This window comes from Wyeomyia smithii, chromosome 2 (genome assembly GCF_029784165.1).
Source record: "Wyeomyia smithii strain HCP4-BCI-WySm-NY-G18 chromosome 2, ASM2978416v1, whole genome shotgun sequence".
Classification (NCBI taxonomy): domain Eukaryota; kingdom Metazoa; phylum Arthropoda; class Insecta; order Diptera; family Culicidae; genus Wyeomyia; species Wyeomyia smithii.
Window position 1 is genome coordinate 164764098 of NC_073695.1, and position 15750 is coordinate 164779847.

The window sequence follows — 15750 nt, forward strand, 5'->3', positions numbered from 1 at the left end:
AATTGATTTCGTAAAACGCAAGAACCGCACGCCGAACGCAAACAGCTAGTACCAGTGGCAAATATCATACCGCGTTGTTTTGTGACATGATGGATAATGCGCTCAAATATCCGATGGAGCGAGTAAGGGAAAAAAAACCCACGAGCGAAGTTTCGGTTTTCGAATATCATACCGCGTTGTTTTGTGACATGATGGATAATGCGCTCAAATATCCGATAGAGCGAGTAAGGGAAAAAAACCCACGAGCGAAGTTTCTGACGAGAGATCCACCACGAGGCACACCGAGCATTATACGATGTAATGGTCATTGATGCGTGGTCATTGAACTTCCAGGGTTGCTACAGTCGGCGCGGATTTTGCGTTTTTTTTTGCGGATTTTGCGTTTCTCGCGAATTCGGCGCGTTTTTTTCACTCCAAGGCGCGGATTCTGCGGAAAGCCTTGCAACCTTGCTTTCAGCAACCTAGAATTTAATATTGAAGGATTTCGCATCAGTTCGACTGAGTAGTTGGCAGCACTCTCTCAGAATTCAATGAAACTTTGTGGGTGCAAGGCAATTAAGCAATTTTGCATACTTCCTTAATTTTTTCAAAATATTATCTGGACTAGCATTTGAAAAGGATTGAAAAAAATACTTGGAAAGGACTCTTGAAAAAAAAAAAAAACAATTTAGATACAGAAAATGATTTATAAAAAGGTCATCTCTGATTTTTACCAAATTAGGTTCTTAGATAGACAATTACACTGTCTAAAACTTTCAAAAATGTCACTCTTAATGAGAAAAAGCTTATCTTAAAAAGCTCATTTATTCGCTTAAGATTTTGCTTTAGACGGGTTTTCTTTAAATTTTAATAAATTAATTAATTTTGCAAATGGAGATTATATACCACAGATATGACAAGCAGGCATGGGGAAAACACAGCACACCAAAGCGCGTGGGGCCCATCCGCTAACAAACACACCACGCAGGGCTATTCGTATTACCCTCCATCGCTAACTAAAGACAAAACACTGGAGAGCCACTCGTGAACACGTGAGCCGAGGGTTTTTAATTTCGGCACATGAGGCAACCGAGAGCTCGCAGTTTCGGGGAACACACAAGCATTGGTCGCCACGACGAGATCGACAATGGTACACCCAACGCAAACGGGGAACATTTTATTACTTTAGGGCAATTTTTTATTACTTTTTGTGTCTTATGATTGCGCATTATACACAAAAAGTAACAAACAAAAAGTAATAAAAATTATGACGGTCACACGCTTGTATGTGTTTCTGCAGGAGAATATACAGCCATGCACCGCAATGCATGTGTTTGCAAGACTTCACTCGCTGCATTTGTATTGATGCAACGATCTGGTTCATTTTTGTCCCCTCCATCCACACATATTCAGAATCTCAAACGTCAACCTCAAATGTCTAATTAGAAACACTTTCGTTTCGTCCCCCAGTGTTAACTTGAAATGGAAATATATAATACTGTCTGACCAGAGTTGCCGAAGTTGCGAATATTGTTCTGAATGGGCACAAGTTTTGTATTTTCAAACAGGTCCAAATGAGTTTCCATGAACCAATGATTATGTGCTGCAGATAGCTTGCAAGAAAGCGAATGTTTTTGTTTTTCCCTAACGCAGTTTACAGATCGTGATGTCATTTTAAGGCGCATTTCAAGTCTTTGAAATCATCAACGTTTGCATACTCTATGACGGGAAAATGCTGCTTGGCAGCTCTTGTCATATTTTTGCGCTACTCCGTATGCATACAACGAGCGAACTAATACACGCACACCGGATGAATTGGAGATTGAAGAAACTATATTCACGGCTGTTTATTTACCTACGGCAAGAATCTCGCCCCATCGCTCGTGTTAGCGTTCAGCCTAACAGAAGCTTAACATGTGCAACATATGCGACTGTGTGTGATTTTTTTTTGACTTGAGACGGAAAGGGAGCATTTTTCGACCGATAAAATTTTGCATGTGGTTGAAACGACCATTGTTAGATAGTCGTACTCCCGTAACACGTGCTAAATATATGACAGTATGGGTTGTTACTGGACTGGGGAAGAATTTTATTGCCTTTTAAGTAATGGATTTGTTACCTGAAAGCAAATTTTGCGCTATTGCTTCTAAAGTAATAAGGAAAAACTTTGCGTGTATAATTTCGGAAAGCTTGACGGTAGTCATCGCATACAATCACCTGCAATATGTTTTTCATATGTTCTTTTGTAAACATGATGCCTCTGAGAAAACACGTGTTAGCAAGCGGGCTTCCGAGGGCTCACGAAATCGGGAACACTCGGGCCTGTGTTTGCCGAGGCTTCTGAAGGGCTGTTTTATTTAGAACACTGTGGATTTCCGTTTTGTATAAGCATTGAAGGGCAATGAAAATGTCCTCCGTGGCATCGCCTAAAACACACATGCAGGGGTGTGGTGGGTTTGGACATGCCTGATGACAAGGCACCAATCACTTAATATGTAGTATTCTCGGTCCAGGTCGCAATCAAAAATATTTAACAATCTCACGCTTAAGTCAGCTTTACTCGAATACAGATTTCACAAAATTTTAAATAATTGCTTTATCCATTATTGGCTCTTTTGCCTCTACATTGCTTCTAATGTTTTTTAAATTCTGTCATATCATGTTGCTATCAATTTCACTCCCTCTTAAAGAACTCTTAAAGATGAAACAAGATACAATTTTTACTCAAAAAACCTAAATTAATCCACCTAGCGGTCAGACCCAGCCTTTCTGATCCATATAGGCTCAAAAACTACCGAACCGATCGACGTGAAAATTTGTATGTAGGGGATTGTGGTGCCGATAAAGGTTCCTATGATAGTTTGGAACCCCTCCTTTTTCTGAAAGAGAGGGGTTCCATACAAATGAAACACAAATTTCTGCACATCTAGAGAACTAATCAACTAAATGGAACCAAATTTGGGAGGTAAATGTTTTTAGTGGTAGAAAATATGTCCATAATGTTTTAACACCCCTCCTTATTTTAGAAGGGAGGGGTGCCATACAAATGAAACACAAATTTCTGCAATTCTCGAGAACTAACCAACTAAATGGAACCAAATTTGGCTGGTGAATGTTTTCAGAGGTAACAAATATGTGCATAATGGTAAATATGCATATAAATGAAACAAATTTGAAACGCACAGCTCAAGAACCAATCAAGAAAATACAACCGAATTTGGTATGTGAATGTTTTTAGAGGTAACAAATATGTCCATAATGGTAAATATGCATATAAATGAAACAAATTTGAAACGCACAGCTCAAGAACCAATCAAGAAAATACAACCGAATTTGGTATGTGAATGTTTTTAGAGGTAACAAATATGTCCATAATGGTTCGACGCCCCTCCCTCTTCTGGAAGCACATGTTTCTGCACAAATTTCTGTACGTCTCGCAAATAATCAACTAAATAGAACCATGGTTTGGTAGGTAAATGTTTTTAGTGGTAAGAAATATGTTCCATAATCGAACTCAGGCAACATGTTGGATTGTAAGATGGCAACATCCGGTTTCTGAAAAACAGCCAAGTGACCAAATACCACCCAATATGAGTGTTTCCGGAGCCAGAATGTTGCAAGAAGCTAGAAATTGACCTCAGACACCATTATGAATTGTAGGATGGCAATTTCTGGTTTCTGGAAAACAGCCAAAAATGGCCGATTTCCGTCTAACATGAGTATCTCCGGATCTAGAATGATACACAGCAGCTGAAATCAATCACAGACCCCATTTTAGATTCTAGGCTGGCGGCTTCCGGTTCCTGGGAAACAGCCGAAAATGATCGAATAACACCCAATATGGGTGTTTCTTCAACCAGAATGACGCTCAGAGGCTAGAAATTATCTTAACTACCATTTTGAAATCCAAGATGGCGACTTCCGGTTTGTGAAAAACAGGCTAAAATAACCAAATACCATCCAATATGAGTATCTCTGGAACCAGAATGATGCAATGAGCAAACAATTGACCTCAGGCACCATTTTGAATTGCTAAATGAAACAGTCGAAAATGACCGAATAATACTCAACATGGATATTTCCGTAATCGAGATGATGCATAGAAAGTAAAACATTGACCCTGGACACCATTTTGATTTTAAAGATGACCACTTTTAGTTTCTGGAAAACATCCAAAATAACTAAATATCTCCCAATATGGGTATCTCGGTGTCAGATTGATGAAAACGGTGATTCTACGAAACCGGGTTTGGCGTAGTTTTAGTATATTTTTCACAAAGCAAAATAATATCGATTATTTTTGAGCATTAATGGTAATTCGCTAGTATCTTGAAGTGGTAGTCTTATATCTATATCTTATTTTGAGTAAAAAAGTCTCAGAAATCGAATGGTAGGTGTCTGATCTTCGTAAAATGTCAGCAGATAAACCTATTTTAGTATTGTAGGGGAATTGGGGCAAAATCGACATTTCGCTGACATTTTACGTTGTTCAGACACCTACCATTCGATTTCTGAGGCTCTTTTTACTCAAAATAAGATATAATTTGACTACCACTTTAAGATATTAGCGAATCACCAGTAATACTCAGAAATATTCGATATTATTTTGCTTTGTGAAATATACTAAAACTATGCCAAAACCGGTTTTGTAGAATCACCGTTTTGAGCTCAGTTTTTGTCCGATTTAAGATCTGTTTTTTTTTTCTTCAAAAGATGGGTAAAAGGATGCTAATATGTGGACAAACTCTTAGAATTTTGATATTTGGCCTCAAAACAAAATGGCGTCGAAAAAACCACAAAAATTACCGGTTTCTCAAATATTCAAAATGGTGCCATTGTTGCCCCTTAAGTTGAAATATGTTCAAACTCAGGGAAATTTATTTTCGCATTAAACTTCATCAAAAAATCATACATAGGAGCCAAGGCAAAAAAATTGTTGCAGTGCGTTATTTCCATTATCTTGGAGCATCACAGAGAGATGTGATGCCTCTGTAGTTTTGTGAATATCAATACATAACAAAATCGAAACAAAAATTTGTACCTATGTTACTGAATCCATTGAAATTATTGCATATTCGAGCGCTCCTACAGCCTGCAGCAATACTCACACCAATCACATTAGTTTCAGCAATAAAAATGATGGAAAAACATTTGAAATGTAAACTTTTACTAAGCAGAGAATTCACACGTGCTGACAATAGACGTGCTGCCAGCTTTCCTAAAAAAAAATTTACAAACATTCAAAGGACAATTAGAAATGAACAAAACGATTCAGCGTGAGCAACTTTCAGTTGGTATCGAGACATTATACTAGTCTTACAGGCCACTCATCGTATGTTCCCCTGACTGTCAGTAGGACACTTTTAACAGTTGGTTGTGAAGTGGGGGACTTTGACAAAAAATACTACAAGGTATACAGCACTAGGGTTGTGTGAAATGGTGACGTGGGACCAAACACTGTAAATACTGTAATTACAGACACAATAAATTCGTTTGATCAGTGATTTACATATTTTAATTCTCAGCCTCCCCTCAGCCTCAGCCTTTTTTCAGAACTATATTTAAGTACACTCGAAAGAACTTCATTCACACTTGGCGATGTTGTGTCTGTGATGTTTTTTTTTTGAGCAAAAAACATTTAACAATTACAAAGAAGTTAAAGTTTAAAAAGATTCATTTTTGTTTTTTGTTTCACAAGTTTGTTTCATTTGCCAACAATTACATTCACTGTGCTACGAAGACAGCTGATATAAGTAGGGTATGGGACTAGTTCGTCAGGGGTTTTCTTCGTCATAATTTTTGCTTCATTCTATTGAAAAATATATGACGAAGAAAACCCCTGCCGAAGTAGTCCCACACCCTATATTGTTTTATTTGTAAAGTTAAAAATAAAAAAATATAATATAATAAAATAATATATATATATATATATATATATATATATATATATATATATATATATATATATATATATATATATATATATATATATATATATATATATATATATATATATATATATATATATATATATATATATATATATATATATATATATATATATATATATATATATATATATATATATATATATATATATACATATATATATATATATATATATATATATATATATATATATATATATATATATATATATATATATATATATATATGTATATATATATATATATATATATATATATATATATATATATATATATATATATATATATATATATATATATATATATATATATATACATATATATATATATATATATATATATATATATATATATATTTATATATATATATATATATATATATATATATATATATATATATATATATATATATATATATATATATATATATATATATATATATATATATATATATATATACTAGATAAACGTTCCCGGCGATGCTCGGGATCAAAGGTTTTAAATTCAAGAATCATTTTTTATAATTCATTACTGCTTTAGCACAACTTACTTAAAAAAAAATTCACATCTTATACTTTCATCATCACTTTAAATACTTCAATATTTTGAGAACAGAACACACATAAACTGGAAGTCGCCATATCGGATTACCAAACGACGTATGGAGTACCACTTTAGGTTATTTTTCTGAAGCCAAATACCACTTTAGGTTATTTTTCTGAAGCCGGAAGCCGCCGTTTTGGAAAATGTTGTGTTTAGTCTTCCCAGTTTCCAATATACCTATACTGGGTGATATTCGGGCTATTTGACAATCGTTAACAGTTAACCTTTTTTTAGGAAATTAACTATTAATTATTTCTCTTCTATAATGAAATCTAAAGAGATGCTTAAGATTTTTTTCAAAACGAAAATGTTTGTTGGTGTCAAAGGAACACGTCTGAGAAGAAGTAAGGGTTTTCTGATAACTAACAATTGTGCTTTAATCCACAAAACTATGTAGAAAATAAAAAATGACTTTCAATGCTTAAGACGCCTCTTAATCTATGTTCAAACCAATGAAATGAAACCTTTTCTCCAGCTAAATGTTCCAAGATCTAGTTTGGGTGAAGTTAAAAAAGTAAATCAAATACCGTAATGTGTTCCTGTTCACAAATCTACGAATACACTAAAGTCGCTTTTTACGCGGGGGATACGTGCCGCGTAAAAAAACCGCGTAAAAAAACGCGTAAAAAAACCGCGTAAATTCCGGAATCCGCGTAAAAAAAACGCATAAATTCCGGAATCCGTGTGAATTCCGGAATCTGCGTAAAAAAACCCGCGTAAAAAAAACCGTGTATAAAGCGACCTTAGTGTACTTCAGAAATGTAATTTTTTTTATGCTCGGCTCGCACTGATTCAAAACATGGATTTTTCTGCAAAAAAATATTTGGAACAATTTATTGAAATCACATGTTTTGAATATTGATTTAGATGCGATTTGAGCTTATGCTTAAAAAGTCAAAGTTTTACCTGCATTATATGTTTTTCAAAAAAAATCAAAGGGAGTATTTTAAGGTGTTTCTTTGCATGCAGAAAATCATCTTCAAAAATGCTTCGAACATATGTAATTTTTTGAGTAATATGTCAACTTTTAGCAATAAGATACGTGTTATTTTTTCTCAAATGTCTTTCCTAAACATTAACAAACATTTTAATGAAAAAAGGATCTCATGTCATCGCTTTGAATTTTGGTTTAGAGGTAAATTTAGCACAAAAAGTCACAATTTTGCATGTTTTACGTAGTTATGTGAATAATATCTCAAATTTTAGTAATCAGCTATTAATTATTCTTCCTCAAATGTCTTTCCTGAACATTAACAAACATTTTAATGAAAAAAGAATCTCATGTCATCGCTCATCGATTTCGAATTTTGATTTAGAGGTAAATTCGGTAATTTTGCATGTTTGACGTAGTTTTGTGAATAATATCTCAAGTATTAGTAATCAGATACTAATTATTTTTCCTCGAATGTCTTTCCTGAACGTAACAAACATTTTAATGAAAAAAGAATCACATGTCATCGCTTTGAATTTCGATTTAGAGGCAAATTCAGCTTGAAAAGTCATATTTTTGCATGTTTTACGTAGTTTTGTGAATAATATCTCAAGTTTTAGTAATCAGATACTAATTATTTTTCCTCGAATGTCTTTCCTGAACGTAACAAACATTTTAATGAAAAAAAAAATCACATGTCATCGCTTTGAATTTCGATTTAGAGGCAAATTCAGCTTGAAAAGTAATATTTTTGCATGTTTCACGTAGTTTTGTGAATAATATTTTAAATTGTAGTAATCAGATACTAATTATTTTTCCTCAAATGTCTTTCCTGAACATTAACAAACATTTCAATGAAATAGGAATCACATGTCATCGCTTTGAATTTTGATTTAGAGGCAAATTCAGCATGAAAAGTCATAATTTTGCATGTTTCACGTAGTTTTGTGAATAATATCTCAAATTGTAGTAATCAGATACTAATTATTTTTCTCCAAATGTCTTTCCTGAACATCAGCGAACATTTTCCGGTTAAAAAACCTACATGTCACCGCTTATTTTTCTGATTTAGAACGATTTTAAATGATGATGATTACTGTACACCACAGAGACGGAGGGAATAATATCAATAAGATCAAACGTTACGGAATTCCATTTTTATATAGTAGATATATATATATATATATATAGATATATATTTATATATATATATATATATATATATATATATATATATATATATATATATATATATATATATATATATATATATATATATATATATATATATATATATATATATATATATATATATATATATATATATATCTCTAACAATGTTGAAATGTAAAAAAAAAGATTCTGGAAGATCCTATTAAATTATCAAAAAATTAACAAGCACTCGCCGGCTCTTACTCTTTTATAAATTAGTATTTTTCGGAACTTTCACGATTATTTAGTCAATATCGAAGATAAAAATAGTTAAAAATAACTTATAACAGTTGCAAAAATGTTAAATTCTTGTTAAGTAATTTATAGTTTTTGTATGGTTATCATATTTATGAGATAAACTTTCAAGCAACATCAAGTAGCAGCATTGCAGTTTCAATTACACGCGAATAGAAGTCGTGCCCGCTGCAATGATAGACGACGAGAAACAAGCGGCGCTCTGCTCCACATATACTCGACGTTACTGGTGCCTTCACCAGGATGTTTTCTTTTAAGACATCAGTTTCTATAACGCTCTAACAGCACATTTAGAAACTTTTCGAAAAACTTTCACCTTCGAGACATCAAATTAGTTCATGGAAGCAAACATAAATTGACCTATTGTGACGAAGAGACTCTGTCATTTTTTTGGATATTGATACAGAGAATATAACAGGGAATTGTTGGTGTCTATTTATGTAGTCTGTACTAGGAATGCTCGCATGTCATTAGGTCATTGTTCGCGTAAGTTTGTCCTTGACACTTTTTATCGATTTTTACCGCTTTGCAATGAAAAATAAAGATGACTAGTGTATTACAAAATTGTTGAACATTTTATCTATTCAACAACATATTGGTTATTGTTATCCATCATGTGGTTATGATGTTATTATCGTTTGAAATCTGACGCAACATTTGCCAGTTTCATTTCCAATTTTACAGAATGCATACCAGTATAGAAAACAAAGACGTAGTCCCACGTCAATAAACTTGAATTTTGAGAATAATAAAGAAAGAGGTTGGTTTAGAGAAAGTAAACTAAATCATCTTCTATCATTAGCGATATCGCATACGGTGCAAATCAGGTTCTGTTTAAACCAATTACTGCATTATTCAGTTAATGGTCAATTCGAGAACCCCTCTGGTTACACCACTAATGGGGAAGCTTTAATTTATCCTTCTAACATTTTTCGTATCTCATAATCACATAAAAATAAATCTTTTTGCATTTGCTTGAAGTTTATTGTCACAGGTCCTACAATAATGAATTTTGTTACGTGACTTTATCCATACTTCGATTGTTCCTTTATCATTCTAACAACACACTGTTTTACTTTTATTTTAAAGAAATGTACAATGGAACTCACCAAAAAATACCGCTAAACCTGGCTCTGCTGGATGGTCCCCCCAGCCACAGCCAGCAACAAATCAAATGGGCTATAAACCAATGGTAAGTAAGAAGAGTGTTTTTGCACTATTACGGGAATGTGAAGAATTACTTATGTAAATAATGTATTTGTTATTGTCTGTTTTTTACTTTTGTCATTTGACTTAATTCTTTTCATTCGTTAGTTTAGGTGGTATTGAGCTAATAGTAGATTAATTCTGCTTAGTTTCTAATTTTTATTTCTTTGTTCTATTTTATTTCGTTTTCTCTTATCGGTTGATAATTTCTGTTGTATTATACTCAACCAAATACATTGTAAAAACCCTGTGGGTAAATCGAACCTATTCCGAAAGGCGCAAGGTATGACAGTTACTCCTGCCCCTAGCACTATTCATCCACTTGTACACTCTTCCTATCCTGTAGTGTCGTCGTATATGATACAGGTAAGTGGTTTTCGTTTTGATACTTGTTTTTTTCTCTCCTAATCGTTCTTGTTGGTATTTTATTAACATTGAGCAAAAAAGTTTCTAAGTTTGATGTTCTTCGCTTGGTTGAACAAATTAACGATTTCGTTCATTTATTTAATACGTTTTGGATTTATATCACAAATGTTGTTACGTGTTCCAGTTTCCAGTTGTTTGATTTTGGTATTTTGTCGTAGGACTACATCTAATTTGGGACATATACTGAGGAAACTGAAATTAGCATAAACGTTGACAGGAAAAGTTTCCAAATAATTTTCATACAACTCTGCAAAGCAAAGCCAACTCTACAACTCTACGGAACGTAATAATCAATGTGTCGTTGGTTAGCTCAAATATACAGAATTGTTATGATATGTTGATTCTTACAACTATTTTCTAACTACTTGGTGAAAATCGAGAGAAAATTCATGTTCGAATATTTCCATACATTTTCTATGTGATTGGCGCGTTTCGTTTTGTAGTCTTACAGAACGCGGTCTACCACTCAATTTTTTTTAATAAGTGTAATCGAATGTACGAAATAATGACACTTCTGGGTGCATGGCATTTATGTATTAAGTTTTAATTTTTCTATGGTTTTGGAAACGAATCACATGCGTGTTTATTTTACTTGAATAACTAGAATGCTGATATACTCTTTTATTCATACTACAAATTCATAATTCCAAATACTTAAGTCCCCGATGGTTAGTTTAAAACTTGCACTTTTTTGCGTCCTCGTCATAAAGGGTGACAATAAAAAACGTAGAACTATTATTTACTTAGCTATCTTTTTTCATATTGTTCAATTGATTCTCAACTTTTGCCGCCAAACAACGTTTATTATATAGTTTAACCATATTATGTAACTCCCCTTTAACAATTTATTCTTGAGTAGCAATGCATTCAGATTTGTAGCAAAATACTAATTTGAAAACAGTTTCGCCACCCTGAATAAAAATTAAATGAGGAATTTTAACCTCTATATAAATATTTTCTCAGAAAATATTTTTATTCAATGTATACGGATATGTTCCTGAACATTAATAATATTAGATAGTTTTTATTGTTTAACATCAAAACTTGCAAAATGTTTATTTATAGACAAGTTGTTTCTCTATTAATTATTGCTTTTTACAGGCTAATTGATTCTATTTTACCAATATCTTAATTTCTGATGTTTTTTTTTTAAGATTTTAGATCGTTAATCTAACAAAGTGTTAGTATTTAGTAAATTTGTATTATATATAAGAACAACTGATAGCATAGTTAATGTGTGTTTACTAATGATTATTCACCTTTTAAAAGTAATTTTTCATCACCGGGGTGGACAATATTGGTACTTTTAAAAATTTGGCTAATTATCATTTTCCGTTTTACATTTTAGCAAGGTATACCGCAAATGAGACCAATGGTTGGTGGGCCTACGGTACCAGGAGGAACTCAGATGCCCAGTGCAATTCCGATGAACGCTGGTATGATGCATATGCAACAGCCTCAGCAGACTGCAATTCATGGCCAACCTGTACTGATACCTTCGCAGCAACAGCAGTCACATACACAACCGTTGCCAAACAAAAATGTTCAGTTGGATCCTTTCGGGGTGCTCTAAGAACAAATCTGTTGACAACAAAAGCTTAAAAGGAATCTTTCTCACTGCAATAATACTATAATCCATTGTAATTACAAAATAGGAGATACTGTAGACCTTTCACGCTGACTCTTAAAGTTAATATATTTACCATATAATATTTAATGCTGAAAAAATAATAGATGTATATCTAGTTCACAGGCAGATGAATTTGGTATACTGGAATTATTTCAAGTATTAACATAATATAACATACCTATAAACATGATGTGACAAAGCAGAGCAAAACTATTACTGTTATTAGAAGAAGTTGAACATATATTCAATTGACTGCGAAGCACATAGAACCTACATACTGAGTGCATATAGCAATGTTTCTTGTAATTAATTTGTTAATTGTAAAACTCGCTAGGAATTTACATTTATTTTGTGATAAGTTGTATTTTTGCGTAGGAAAATTATCCTAATTTACAATTAATTATTGTGTGCGAAAATCAATATAGCAGAGACAATATCATGAATTTAAAAATATCTCCTAATTATTTGCGTATGCAGACGCTTTTCTATTACGATTGAAAAAAAAAAACATAGATCAACTGTTGTCATAATTTTAATAGATATATACTAAAATAAAATTCAGAGTATTGCAGAAATCCGTTAATCTTTTGGCCATGAAGAGAGAAATTTAGGGAGAAACAAGATATATATATATATATATATATATATATATATATATATATATATATATATATATATATATATATATATATATATATATATATATATATATATATATATATATATATATATATATATATATATATATATATATATATATATATATATATATATATATATCTAAAACAAAAATTATCATGTATATCCAAGCTTCAGAAAGATTATGTATATTGTAAATACAGCAAAACGCTTGGGTTAGAGTTGTCCATATAGTACTACAGATGCGATATAAATGTACAATAATCATTCCACTGTCAACAAATAGTTATAGATATCATCGCTAAACAGGTTACCATGTGACCATACTATGTGTCCCAGATCGCTGTGCATTGGTTACTTGATTCGCATCAGCTCAGAAGTTCGTTTTAATTTACTCTGTCTCTTTAATTTAATTGTAGAATACTATTGCTACATTAACGTGTACTAAACAAAATATCATGGTTTTGTATAAACAGCTTGCACTATTTTTTATTTCTGTTGAATAAGTACGTGGCACTAGTCTCCGACATAACCTGCAAACGAAAATAAAATATTGTGTCGGATGATTCCGATTCGGTGGTATGACAATATTATCTCATCAACTTTTATTTGATTTAGTTAAAAAGGCAGCGAGTTGAGTAAACTAAACGACGCACGTCGAAGCAGTGTAGCGAGTTTGTAAAAATGATGCCTACTAATTGCTATTAGTTTCATTTTCGTGATTAGGCAGGGATTACTTGCAGTAAAATTATATTGCGAAAACATGAAACTTACCACAGACAGACGAATATTATCTTCACACACACACGAAAATAATTACTGTTGTGCTAATAGCTCTCAATCCAGATACTATGTTTATATTTATGCGAGTTGTAACACATTATTGTAGCGATGTGAAATATAGAATACGCATTAGCAAATGTTCACAATTTTTTTCAACTTCGAAGGCATAAGTTTTTTTTACAAATTTATTAGATTTAGCATTGAGAATAAGTGACACACTCTATCATTTGGCATGTGCCATTTAAACATATAAAAATGCAGCTCTCTCTGTCTGTCTGTCTGATCTCTATAGTCCTGGAAACTACTGAACCGATCGTTGTGAAATTTTGTATATAGGGGTTTTAAGAGCCGAGAAAGGTGACTAAGATAGTTCGAGACCCCTCCCTCTTCTGAAAAGGAGGGGTCCCATACAAATCAAACACAAATTTCTGCACATCTCGAAAATTAACCAAGTAAATGGAACCAAAATTGGCATGTGGATATTTTTGAGGGTAACAAATGAGCCGTTGTGAGCAAAAGTGGTACATGCGCCATTGAGTAAATTTTCAGAAGACGCGATAAACGAAAACACTCAAATAGTAAATTGTTTTCAATATTTTTTTTCCAACATAACTGCACTAAATCATTGCTGGAAAAGTTTCAAAAGACGGTACATGAAATGATTTTTTTTATAATTTTCTCTTTCAACGAATAAATGAATTATCAGGTAACTCACAAAATTTTAGCCATTTCCTTCTAATCTCCGCATTCCTTAGAAACCAGAGTAAACTTGTTTGTTTCTTTGTCCTTCGCCAATTGCTGTTACATTTGTTATAAACGCACTTCATTTTCACATCAAATGTTCACTTTCAAAGAAGTCATATGCAACATGAATTATATCCAGTGGTGTCAGGATTTTAATGTGAAAAAGTGGGTTGCCAGTTGCATGGTTCCCCACTCCGCCAGACTAGTAAAATACAGTGACTATACTGCCCCTGTTTACATAGTTGACGTGAGAGCCAAAATGACCAAAATGCACTTTTTCATTGATTCAGCTCCCTTTCCCGAGATACATACACTACAAACGAAAAGAAAACTATTTCGTTCTGAAACTTTTGAGAAATATTGGAAAAACGTTTTGGCGTAACTGCCAATTGGTTGCAAAAACTGGCGTCACTCCATACAAGATGCAATTGTCTATGTTAAGTCGTTTTATTCAACTGTCTAATTACTGTCTGTTTGCCTAGGTTAAGTCGTTTAATTCGACAAATATTCCATGGAAAGGGGAAAAGGGAAAAGGGGGATTGAAGTCTTGTATTGTACATTAAATATTTTTACAAACACTCAGCCTCAGGAAGGTCTAAAGTCACCGTGTCCTTTCCCCCTACTAGTGGATATCCGCATCAGATAAAATAATCAAAACGTGTGTGTATATTACGGTGGGTAAACTCAATCGATTTGGCAGAACGTTTTTATGGTTCTATTTGGGGACCCAAACAATCCTTACACTACCGGAAGTGGATTGATCGATAGCCCTTTAGGAAGAAACATGCGAAAAAGTATTCCTATACTAATTTTCATACAAATTCATGTACATGCATATGCAATGCACCAATCAAAGGCACGAGTAATCCATATCCGGCAGGTTCAGCATTGTCTGGGGGCTTAAACTGAACCAAAAAAAAAAACTTTGTCCTGGCTCTGTGCTGTCAAGTTTGCATTTTTCCATGTAACGATTTCCCACCTTAGCGTAAATGTAAGTCTTTATGCATGTGTTTGTGTGTGTATGTGTGTGTGTGTTTGTATGTGTGTTTGTGCGTTTTTGTCTAATTGAAACTGCTAATTGAACTGCTCAGTTCATCGAAAGGGGTCGAGTGGTATATGACATTCGGCCATTGGGACCACTTTTATACCTATGGTTTTTCCAGTGATTGCTATACCTTTCTAGGACAAAGGCAAAACTTTCAAAGCCTATTTTAGTTTTAAAAGATGGTGAACGTATCCAATGAACAAAAGGCTCAAAGACTTGCTCAGCAGTTTGAGAGTGTTCATAATGCAAATTTGAATTTTGTGAGTCCAATTGAAAATGAAGTCACACGTCAATTTGATTAAATTTCTTCCCAGATTTTTTTACCTACAAATAAACAATTGAAACTAAC

General features: G+C 33.0%; 1 protein-coding gene across 9 annotated transcripts in view; it reads left to right on the plus strand.

Annotated features, from left to right (window-relative positions):
* Positions 1–12837, plus strand: part of LOC129720821 (phosphatidylinositol-binding clathrin assembly protein LAP) — a 79300-nt gene extending 66463 nt beyond the window's left edge. For 8 of the 9 annotated variants that reach the window (XM_055672619.1, XM_055672624.1, XM_055672623.1 and 5 more), the window contains 3 exons: positions 10018–10120; positions 10411–10500; positions 11909–12837. In XM_055672619.1, the coding sequence (XP_055528594.1) occupies positions 10018–10120; positions 10411–10500; positions 11909–12133 (418 nt within the window). In that variant the 3' untranslated portion in view covers positions 12134–12837. The remainder of the gene's footprint in view (positions 1–10017; positions 10121–10410; positions 10501–11908) is intronic. The other variant, XM_055672622.1, reaches the window with a different exon arrangement.
* The last annotated feature ends 2913 nt before the right edge of the window (positions 12838–15750 follow it).